The sequence below is a fragment of the Ipomoea nil genome, unplaced genomic scaffold, assembly GCF_001879475.1.
Source record: "Ipomoea nil cultivar Tokyo-kokei standard unplaced genomic scaffold, Asagao_1.1 scaffold2761, whole genome shotgun sequence".
Classification (NCBI taxonomy): Eukaryota; Viridiplantae; Streptophyta; class Magnoliopsida; order Solanales; family Convolvulaceae; genus Ipomoea; species Ipomoea nil.
The window spans coordinates 383488-395670 of NW_017619189.1; the positions used below are offsets into that span (position 1 = coordinate 383488).

The following is a 12183-nucleotide window of genomic DNA, read 5'->3' on the forward strand; positions in this document are numbered from 1 at the left end:
TCTACTAACTCCATTACACTATAGTATCTATTCCGCCTCCACAACTCGATCTCGTGACCTTCCATATGAGAGAGGTCACTACATGTCATCTAAGCACAAGGTGCTTGACATTTCCAATGACTTTCTAATAGTTGAAAATATTCATTTTCGACACACTAATAATTTATTGTCACAAACACATCATCTATAAAAGGGAATTATATTGTTTGTACCATCAAACTTTTGTATCAAATAGTGTCTTTAACTTCCATATTCACTACATGAGGAATTGTCAAACTTTATTAATCAAATAAACTCATATAAATGATACAAAATTTTAATTTATATAAATTTTTTTGAGTTAATACAAATTTAGTTATCGACTATAGTGATTTTTCTCAATTTAGTCATAAACGTCATTTTGTGCTTAATTCGGTCATTGACTTTAATGATTTTACCTAATTGAGTCATCATCTGTTAGAATAAAGTACTAAATCGAGAAAAATCACCATATATAGTTGATGACTAAACTAGGTATTAACTACTATAGTCAAGGACTAATTTCTGCAAAATAACTACAGTCAAAAACTAAATTGTGCATTAATCGAGGGGAAATTATCAAGTATAGTTACTGGGAACTCAATTAGGTAAAATCATCGAAGTCGAGTACCCAATTAAGCACAAAAAGACATTTATGACTAAATCGAGAAAAATCACTATAATCGAGGACTAAATTGAATATTAAGTCAATTTTTTTGGTATATGTAGTATTGTTTATGCTTCAATTGGTTGCAATGTTTGAATCTACTAAAAGTGCTACAAGTAAATCAAACAAATTACTTCAAGAAATATAAAATTTAATTCATATAATACCATTTTACGTAGTCTAGAATTAAAAGTCATTTTACTTTATAATTAAAAGTCATTATTAATGCTAGCTGCTTGCTTTTTTTTTTTTTTTTTGAACCAATGCTAGCTGCTAATTACTTTGTTACTTCTTTTTTCAACTTATAGTTTACTATTTTTATATAGGATATTGTGATAGGGGGACGGACACCACATCCACAATGGTGGAGTGGGTTATGACAACATTATTTGATAATCCAGAGATAATGAAAAAGGTCCAAAAGGAATTAGATGATATTGTAGGAATAAACAATATTGTTGAAGAGGTCCATCTACCAAAGCTTAGCTATTTGGATGCAGTTGTGAAGGAGACATTCAGTTTATACCCTGCATTACCACTTCTAGTCCCTAGGTGCCCAACTCATACTACACAAGTTGGCGGATACACAATTCCTAAGGGCACTAGAGTCCTTCTGAATATGTATGCAATACATAGAGACCCTCAACTTTGGGACAATCCTTTGGAGTTTAGGCCTGAAAGGTTCCTTAACCAAACTTCTGTTTTAGATTATACAGGCAATGATTATAGGTTTTTGCCATTTGGATCTGGAAGGAGAATTTGTGCCGGCATTCCCTTGGCGGAGAAAATGCTTATTTATATTTTGAGTTCACTGTTGCACTCCTTTGACTGGCATCTTCCTAAAGGTGAAAATCTTGACCTATCTGATAAATTTGGGATAGTCACTAAGAAAAATGTTCCCTTGATTGTTGTGCCAGCACATAGGTTATCTAAATTTGAGCTTTACCAATAATCTTATAGAAATATGTCTTTATGTAATTAACTAGTATTTCACCCGTGCAATGCACGGACTAAAAATTAGAAATATTGTATTTATATTAAGAAATTATTAATAATTCTTAAGTCTTATTTTAATTGAAGTATAAATATTTTTTGAAAACCGAATGCATTGTAAGATGTAAAATTAGTATTACATAAATACAGAATAATATTAAAAATAGGTTATGACATTGAAAATTCAAAAGTATTACAAATTATTGAAAATTTATTTGTAAACTACATTTTGTGTAGTGTTCAAACAAACAGTAGAGTCCCCATATGTTAAAAATGTTGAGACCATTTGGAAACTCATTGCTTGTCGGAGTGTTGAATTGTACACCTTGAATTGGCATGTCATCATTTTGAGAATTGATGTGATTACCGATATCCATATGCTCATGCAAATAAATTGACTTTCCTTGGATATTTTCATTTTTTGAGCCCAAAAATGCATAATGTGTAAGAAGTAAAATATTGGGACCAGTTCTAAAACTATTCATAATTATGGATATAAAGTTCAAAAATAATATAACGTATGCAATATAACTTTTCATACAAATAATGCAGAAATCAATCAAATGGTTGGTTAAAGTAATACTGTAATAGTATAGTATTAATTAAAAAAGATTAAATACAAAAATACAAAATAAAATATATGTTATGATTTGGTTTATTATTTTTAAATTCTGAAAAATGACTTGAAATTAAATAAATTAATGTAGATCATAAATGATTTAATTTGTTTAGAGTATAAAAAGTAAAGAAATCATTAACCCAATTGTTATAACAAACACGAAGAATACTTAAACAAACAAAAAAAAACATAAAAAAAACCATAAAACTAAATACATGCTAATACTATACAATTAATACCCAGTACCACTATTATCTTTCTAATGTAGTTAAATATAATATATTCAACAGATTAAACTTTAAATATAACATATTTTGTATCAAAATCTATTTTTTAAATGAGTAACATCAATATTTTGTGCGTGTGTATATATATATATATATATATATATATAATCCAAATTAAATACACTACCAATTACATCATACTTTCTGCCCAACTGTAATATGAAATCAAGTCCAAACCCTGAAAATATTCTATTTACATGTATTTATAATAATTTCAGTCTGTACATATTTAGTTCAAATATTATTTGAAGAGAATACATTAACTGGTTGTTATTGGAGACTGAACAGTCAGTTAGTATAATTAAATGATGCAGCCAAGGGATTCTTCCATCAGGCCATCACTATTAATCACGGCTATTAACATACATTGGTAATACAAATAACAATACACATTTTATAATGAAGAGTTTCATTTTTTTTTTGAAAATAATAATAAAGAGTTTCAAAAATTAATTAATATAAATTGCATTAGGACATAATATAAAACTAATATAATATAATATAAGTCTAATTATAAAAATACAACTGAAAATATTTGAAATTAAAATAAATTACCCAGATTAATAATATTATCAAAATGATAAAGAAAGTACAAATTATTATTTTTTTAAAATACAAATTATTAAAGATTTCTTAACATACAACATTTTTAGTCGTAATTACAAAATTCTCATTATCATCACATATCAAGACTTTTAACCCATTTGACTGTCATCATGTTCTCCCTCTGCAGACCACGACGGGGCAACACATCTTCTTCGTTACGATTCTTTCTGATTCCTCCCTTTTTCTTCCGTTTTGTTGCGATTCCTTTTAATATTCTCCATTCTATTGAATTCTCCGGTGTTAGATTAGATGCTATTACTGAAGATAAATAAACTCCAAAAAATTCGGATCTACAAAAAGCTAAGTCCATTTTTCCATTTCTTATGTTTTTATATTTAATATGCAATTTAGATCATCATTTTGCAGAATCTGTGTTTATTCATTTTGTTTTGGTCATAGATCAACCTCAATTAGACTACTCGTGAAATCAATTACCATAATCAGAATCACTCTTGAAATATGTACTGTTTTATTTTACAGATTACTTTACAAACGCCACCAAAACCTATATAATACAATTAAAAAAATATTCAATGAGATAAAATTCTTGAAGTTAACCTTTTTGTTTTCAACGAAAATAAAAAATACATCATTTTTCTAATTACTTTATATCGGTTTCATAATTATTTGTTTTATATTACAGATTACTTTACAAACGCCACCAAATCTGTAATACAATTAAAAAAAATATTCGGTGAGATAAAATTCTTCAAGTTAACTTTTTTGTTTTCAACGAAAATAAAGAATACATCATTTTTCTAATTACTTTATATCAGTTTCATAATTATTTGTTTAAATTTGTTCATCTCTGTGCAAGTATTGGGCATGCACCGTCTTTTAATTTAACAACTGATTTAAATTTTTAAAAACAAAAATTCAGTAAGTGATCTAATAACTATTTCTCTCAAAACTGTGTATTAGAATGAACAATCAAATTGTAATAAATCATAAATAATTAAGTTTTGTTGGTCCCGAAAGGGTGGCGAGAAGTCTAGAGGGGGGGTGAATAGACTTCTCTAACTTTTTAAACTTTCTTCGAAAACACACAAGGCAAATAACACTTTGATAATTTCAACTCTAAGTAACAAGCATTAACAAGATAAACAACTTAGAGTGTGTAGTGAAATAAGTAGCGGTAAAGTGTTATGCTTAATTAGTGTGATGCTCAAAGAGAGATTCTAAACATGCAACACGTTAGAAACACTTGATATGGTTCAAGGATGATGTACGTAAAGTTTGGCTTGCATGCAAACGTGGGAACTATCAAACCCAGACAGATAAAGATAAGCAATAAATCGTAATCGGGTTAGTTCACAGTTAGAATAAGCATGCACAAAATATATTAGCAGTAAGTAAATAGAGAGATAGATTTATAGTGGTTCAGAGGTGGTGTAATCCTCCTAGTCCACTCTTCTCCTTTCACTTCAAGGAGGAAATTCACTATTCTTCGATCACTCAGATACAATAGTGAATACGTGTCCACCGACACTTCTCCGAGTGCTTCGCACAAAGCTACACTCCTCCAAGGTTTTTCGCAAGCTCCTCTTGTTACTTCGTCTTCCCGAGTACTTCGCACCAAGCTGTACTCCTACACCACGAGAACTACGCACAAAGCTACGTCCTCACAGGGTTTTCACAAGCTCCTCTTGTTACTCTGCCCTTTACAACGAGTGCTACACACAAAGCTACACTCCTCACAGGGTTTTCACAAGCTCCTCTTGTAACTCTGCCCTTCACCACGAGGGCTACGCACAAAGCTACACTCAACCAGGGTTTTTCACTCTCTCTAGTTACTCCGCCCTCTTTCTACACTCAGTAGAGAATATTACAAAGAAATAAAATTTCTCTCTCACTCAGACTTGAATTTAATTCTATGAAGCTCTGTTTCCCCCTTTTCGGCTAATTAAAAAAAAGCTTGTATCTTTTGCTTGTATGTCTTAGCCGTTGTTCAAGTTGTTGAACTGCTCAATCACTTGGGGTTCTTATCTCTGAACTTCTGCTTGTCTTCAAGTCTGCTTGGACAATTTATAGCTAGTGAAAGCTATTTGCCCGTTGATCATCTTTCGATCTCGATCGTCCATTTTGAATTGTAGTTGATCAAAAGATATTGTCAACTTGATCTGAAATATTAGGTAGATGTCATTTCTCCTTTTTGTCAGATGATTTGAATAATTTGCCCGTTGCCGTGTCTTGAATTTTGTAGCCTCCAAAATTTGAATAAGTTCGGCGCAGCAAGCTTGATATTTCTTGTCCTTCATAAATGCTCTGACATGTCAAGTTGATCAAATAATTTATCTGCTGATTCTTGCTTGAGTATAAAATAATTTCTCCGCGAATCAGCCTTCTTCAAGCGTCTCCGATTCCACCGTAAAAACTTTGATATTCATATGAAAATATATCAGATATTTTCTCCTTCATGATCCTTGTAAAATAATATACTGGAACCTCTGTAAAAACTTCATAGTTGTTCATGGTGAGATGCTATGTTTCGAATTTAAGCTTGGTCCACCATACTTGGTATGTTTCTCCATTTGGTGCATGGCTTTTGTGACACTTGTGCATTTTACTTAGTCTCCATATTGTTAGCTAGTCTCTCTTTTAGCTAGTCTCAATTTCAAGGTTTGGTATACTTTGAGCTAGTCTCCCATACGGTATATGGTCCAATATACTTGACCTTGAGCTAGTCTCCCATACTGTCCAAGCTAGTCTCCCATACAGTATATGGTCCAATATACTTGACCTTGAGCTAGTCTCCCATACTGTCCAAGCTAGTCTCCCATACGGTTATACGGTCAGAGCTAGTCTCCCATACGGTCCAAGCTAGTCTCCCAAGCTTAAAAATGCAGCTTAAAAATACTTCACTTGAGATTCGAACTTAGGTTTATTTAGCATAGCTCACACATGTTTCTTCCAACTCCTCTAACATGGTTCTTGGTGACTTATCCGCATCATAATTATGTTAAGCTATAATCCCGCTTAACTTCTTCAAATAAATCATGATCTTCCAGACTTGTACATGGGTTGCATGATATGGGTGCACCATACTCCGTATACTCAAACTGACTCAAATAGAATAAAAATGGGGACTACTTGATTTTTCAAAAATACATTCGGCTCATCAAAATTTACAAAATATTCCTAACAAGTTTTTTCCTTTTCAATAAAATTGTAAGTATAAAAAGTAGATTAATCTCATTTTTTTAAACCAATAACCTAATTTTTTTTATTTTTTTTTTGAAAAGTCAATCTGTCGATTGTATTAATTAAAGAACGCCATAATAGCATCATGCGGGATAGAATCCCAATACTTAGAATGTTCCTGAGTAAAAGCTAACGAAGATAAAGTATGAGCATGTAAATTAATCTGTCTAGACACATAGTTTAACGAAACAAAATTAAATAAGACAACATTGTTCTGCACTGGTCAATTATTAAACCCGCATACGAGTGGATGGGTGTAGTCTGGTGGTGAATGGTGGTACGTAATACCATACAGTCCGTGAGCAGACTGGCCGAATTGATACTTCTTTCAACTAACCAGGACAGTGCCTCTTTAAAAGCCATAGCCTCCGCCATGAGTGGTGAAAAACAAGAGGGTGATTTTCCATTCTTTGCTGCCACAAACGAGCCTCCAGGCTCTAATAACACAATCCCATAGGTAGCCTCCCCGGTTTCCTGCCGATACCCCGCATCTATATAGCATCGCATGTGATAATCTGGCAACTCCGGTTCAGAGTGGCGCTGTACTCCTCCTTGCTTGGCTCGGCCGTGCACCCCACCATATGTTTCGAGCAAAACCGCCGGCCCCTTCACAATAGCCTGTGGCCGTGACTTGGCCTCTTTGCGGCCTCTCCAAATATTGTACAAAACACCCACCAATAGCTGTGTTTGCTCCTCTGTTAAAATCACCATAGCCCCAGCTAGCCATGCTGCAAACGAATCTGTAACAATGTTTGTGATGGGTAATCGTGTTATACTCCAAACTAATACAGAATATTCACAATATACTAACGCATGCAACACATCTTCATTAGTCATCATGCACATAGGACAAACCGGGTCAATCTCTACCCTCTTATTAATTAAATTCGTGGTAGTGGGTAAAATATCACATACTACTCTCCATAAAAAAGTCTTCCACTTTGGTGGTACTTTCAATTTCCACACTGTAACCCATTTATCAAAATCACCTGGGTTGTTCTCATAATCACCAATAATACGCCTGTAGGCATTCTTTACTGAATAAATTCCTTTTGGGTCACCCATCCAGTACCATGAATCATCATAATCAGGACTAACAGGAATTTTAACTATTCTGCTCACATCCTCAGGGATAAATAAATCAGATAATATATGTGGATCCCATGTTCGTGTTTGTGAATCTATCAAACCTGCTACTCGTGCTTCTCTTAACTCTTCAGGCATAATTGTTTGTACCAAGGGGCTTGGATTATCCTGGAGCCATGGGTGTCCCCAAATCAGAGTTGTCTCACCATTTCCAATCCTGCGCCTTATCCCAGCTACCACTATTGGATGTGCTGCCATTATACTTCTCCAACAAAAACTTGGGCAATTACCAATAGTAGCGTCAACAAAACTAGAAGTGAGGTAATACCTGGCTTTATATATTCTTGCGACCAGCGAATCTGGGTTTGTCAAAAAACGCCACGCCTGCTTGCCCAACATAGCCAGATTAAAAGCTCTCAATTCCTTGAAACCCAGACCACCAAACTTCTTTGGGGATACATAATTTATCCCATGCCTTCCAATGTATCCCCTATCATTCCCACTTCCCCACCAGTATCTATTCATGGCTCTCTCAATGGATTGGCAAACTGTTTTAGGCAGCAAAAAAACACTCATTGAAAAAGTTGGCATAGATTGTGCCACACTTTTCAATAAGACCTCCTTACCAGCCTGAGACAATAACTTTGTGCTCCACGATCCAATCCTCTGCCTGATCTTTCCCTCCACATAGGAAAAAACTGCTCTTTTATTTCTGCCCACAAATGATGGGAGGCCCAGATATTTCCCAAAATTATTTGCCTGCACTACCTCGAGACAGCTTGCCACCTGCGTTCTAGCCATATGTTGGGTATTCCGGCTAAAACATATATTTGACTTGTTAAAATTCACCACCTGTCCAGAAAGCTTCTCATACCTCTCCAAACATTTTTTAATAACATTAGCCTCGTGAATATTTGCTTTAAAGAAAAGCAGACTATCATCCGCAAAGAATAAATGGGACACCGGAGGAGCACCCCTTGCCACTCTACATCCATGAATAGAACCTGTTATCTGTTCCCTCTGTAATAACATCGAAAGAGCCTCAGCACAGAAAATAAATAAGCAAGGGGAAAGAGGATCTCCCTGCCTGAGGCCACGAGTCGGTTTGACACACCCACCCACCTCCCCATTCACCATCACCGTATAGCTCACTGTTGTCACACACAACATTATTAGTTTGACCCATTTGTCACCAAAACCCAGCGCCCTCATCATTTTTTCCAAAAAATTCCACTCCATCCTATCATATGCTTTAGACATATCCAATTTCAGTGCACTCCAGCCTACTACACCACACTGTTTCCTGTTCAAGTAGTGCCCCACCTCTGTTTCCACCAAGATATTATCTGTAATTAATCTGTCAGGAATAAATGCACTCTGTGATTCCGAGATGATATCAACCATCAAATTCTTCATTCTGTTCGCCATCATTTTTGCCATTATTCTATAAATGACATTGCTCAACGCAATCGGTCTCAACTCTGCAACAGTCTCCGGGACCTCCTTCTTAGGAATCAAAACTATGTTAGTATCATTCAGGCTTTCTGGGAATATTCCAAAGTTCAAAGCATGCAGAATAAAACCAGACACATCTTCGCCCACAATAGACCAAAAATGCTGGTAGAAACCCGGATTCATTCCATCCGGGCCTGGTGCTTTATCCGGGTACATAGCAAACAACGCTATTTTTACCTCTTCTTTCGTAAAAGGCTGATTCAACATCTCATTATTCTCATTCGACACACGGGGGGCAAAATCATTAAAAAGGGGATCATCACAGCTCATATTATTAGAAGTAAATATGCTATTAAAGTACTCCAATACCACCGAATGCATATCAGTACCCTCCACCCATTGACCATCATCATTTTTAAGACTAGCAATAAAATTCTTCTTTCTACGGGCAGAAGCATACCTGTGATAGAACTTCGTGTTAGTATTTGCACCCCGTAGCCAGTGTTGTTTCGCACGCTGCCTCCAAAACACATCCTCCTGGGCCTCCAACTGCTTTAATTGATTCTCATTGTGTTGAAACTCGGCCAAAGCATCCTGATCCGTTACATCATGGAATCTCTCTTGCTGTCTCCGCAGCTGTCCAATGCGTTGGCCAAATTTATGAAACTGGTCCCCCCCCCATCGCATCAGTTTCTTACCAAAATTACCCGTCCAGATATTGCATTTCCAGTGAGTGTGGTTAGTCAATTCATGAGTGCACCAACCCAGACTCACTGGGAAGCGGCGGTTCGGATTGTGAAATATTTGAAAGGTGCTCCTGGAAAAGGGATCCTTTATGCTGACCACGGGTATATGCGTGTTGAGGCATTCTCCGATGTAGACTGGGCTGGTTCACCAGGTGACAGGAAGTCTATGACAGGTTATTGTGTGTTTGTAGGAGGCAATTTGGTCTCGTGGAAGAGTAAGAAGCAGAATGTGGTGTCACGTTCAAGTGCTGAATCGGAATACCGAGCTATGGCTCATGTGGCGAGCGAAATAGTCTGGGTGCGTAACATTCTAAAAGAAGTGGGTGTTGAAGTGAAGTTACCGATAGATTTGTGGTGTGATAACTGTGCTGCCATACACATCGCGAATAATCCGGTCTTTCACGAGCGGACGAAGCATATTGAAGTTGACTGCCATTTTGTACGGGAAAAAGTGGAGCAAGGACTCATATCACTTACACATGTTCGGAGCGGTGATCAACTGGCTGACATATTCACGAAAGGGTTGTGTAAAAATCGGGTTTCATATATATATAACAAGTTGGGCATGTTTGATATCTATGCTCCAACTTGAGGGGGAGTGTTAGTAGGTTGTTAGAGGAAGTATCCTAACTACCCATTTGAATTTTGAAATAAGTGGTTAGGAGTTTCCCTTTAGCTTGTATATGAGCATAGGCTTCCTGTACTCTATTCATTCAGTTCATTATCGCAATACATATATACACTTCCTTCTTTAGAGTTCAACACCTGTTGACAGTGCAACAGGCCCTCCGGCCTCCCTTCCTGCCAGGCTGTCTCCACCACCTCCTTGCACCCCTCATCCAATAGCCACGCATTTTCAAACCTGAACCTCCTCGGCCCTCTTACCCTACGCATGGTGATTGCATTCACACAGAGGAACAAAGCCGAGTGATCTAACTTTCCTAGTCTGCAGATTCTCCACCCTAGCATTCTCATTCATATTCCCCCATTCATCCGTAACTAACACCTTATCCAGCCTCTCTCGTATCCAATTCACCATTCCTTTACTCTTTTCCCAAGTGAACTGGCAGCCCCGCATTGGCATCTGCACTAGCCCACACTCATCAACAGTTTCCCCAAACCCACGCAGGAGGCTGTTTGGATATGGATTCCCCCCTCTCTTTTCATGTTGATAGAGAAGATTATTAAAATCCCCTATCACCACCCAAGGTAACCCAGATCTACTTCTCAACACACTCAGCAGCTCCCAGGTTTCCTCCCTTCTACTTCGATCCGGACAACCATACAAACATGTCATCTGCCATAACTTGCCTGTCATACTAACCTCAATATCAATATGGTTTGGCGAATAACTCAACAACCTGGCCGTGTTGTTCTTCCTCCATAGTAGTGCCATACCCCCACTTAACCCGTCATTATCCACATAGAACAAACCCTCGTAGCCAAGCCTGACATGGACTCTCTCCGCCTGACTCCTTTCCACCTTGGTTTCCATCAAGAACACAAACTCTGGCTTCTTACGGGACACCATGTCCACAACTTCTCGAACTGTGTGTGGATTGCCCAAGCCACGACAGTTCCAGGTTAACGTACTAATGATGACGGGCGGGGCTGGACTCCAGCTCCCGCCATTGGCAAGTTTTTTGAACCATCTGTCACTACTCCCTCCTCCGCCACACCATCCTCCCCCCTCCCCGTAACATGTCTACGATGCTTTGCCGTAGCCACCACCACCTCATCCTCAGACATACACGTGGGCGTTACTCTCTCACTTCTCCTGTCCCCTTCTACTGCCCCAATCATCCGTGGCTTCACCAATGGACGTGGTTTCCCACCGACCGGCACGAGCCAGCTATCCCCAACCGCTCTAGGAGCGCTCCGGGAACCACCAGCCCGCATATCCGGACCGTACAAATACCTATCCACTGGCACCTCCGCCTCCGCCTCCCTAGCTTGTAGGCAAAACATATGCAAGTGACCCATATAACCACAAAAATAGCAAAACTTATGCAGCCGCTCATACCAGAAATTAACCCAAGTTGTAGTCATGTCTCTCTTCATCAATCTCATTCTCCTCCTCAGTGGCCTATCAACCGGTATTGACACCCGTATACGGTGAAAAGTTAACAATGATGCCCCCTCAAAACGCTCATCATGCTTAACAAAAGAGCCCAAAAAATTCCCTGCCTGTTCCAGAATTGCATGAGATGTGTACCCCCTTAGGCATGTCGTGCAGCTGTACCCACATATCAATCATGTCCAGCTTCACATCCACAGGATTCACCCCGTCCACCACCTCCCAACACACAAGAGCATTGTTCTCAAAAGCCCAGGGTTCCCCATTCAGAACGTAGTCCATATCCATTTTGTGGAAAAAAACAAATAAGAACAAACCCCTCTGAATCTCCGTTACCTGCACCCCGCGCACTGGCTGCCATACTGACGCTAACACCTGCCTCATAAAATCCAGTTTGATCTGCTTTTGCGTCAAGAACCGCGCGACCA

General features: G+C 37.7%; 2 protein-coding genes across 2 annotated transcripts; one reads left to right on the forward strand and one right to left on the reverse strand.

Moving 5' to 3' along the window:
- Window positions 1-1031: 1031 nt before the first annotated feature.
- On the forward strand, window positions 1032-1648 carry LOC109157082 (cytochrome P450 76C1-like). Its single transcript, XM_019304957.1, has one exon. The coding sequence runs from the start codon at window positions 1047-1049 to the stop codon at window positions 1635-1637; it is 591 nt and encodes a 196-aa protein (XP_019160502.1). The 5' UTR covers window positions 1032-1046; the 3' UTR covers window positions 1638-1648.
- A 4801-nt stretch (window positions 1649-6449) lies between these two features.
- Window positions 6450-9619, reverse strand: LOC109157011. Its single transcript, XM_019304897.1, has 4 exons — window positions 8600-9619; window positions 8104-8497; window positions 6680-8025; window positions 6450-6509 (listed from the first exon to the last, which is right to left on the reverse strand). The coding sequence occupies exons 1-4, from the start codon at window positions 9617-9619 to the stop codon at window positions 6450-6452; spliced, it is 2820 nt and encodes a 939-aa protein (XP_019160442.1).
- Between the last annotated feature and the right edge of the window lie 2564 nt (window positions 9620-12183).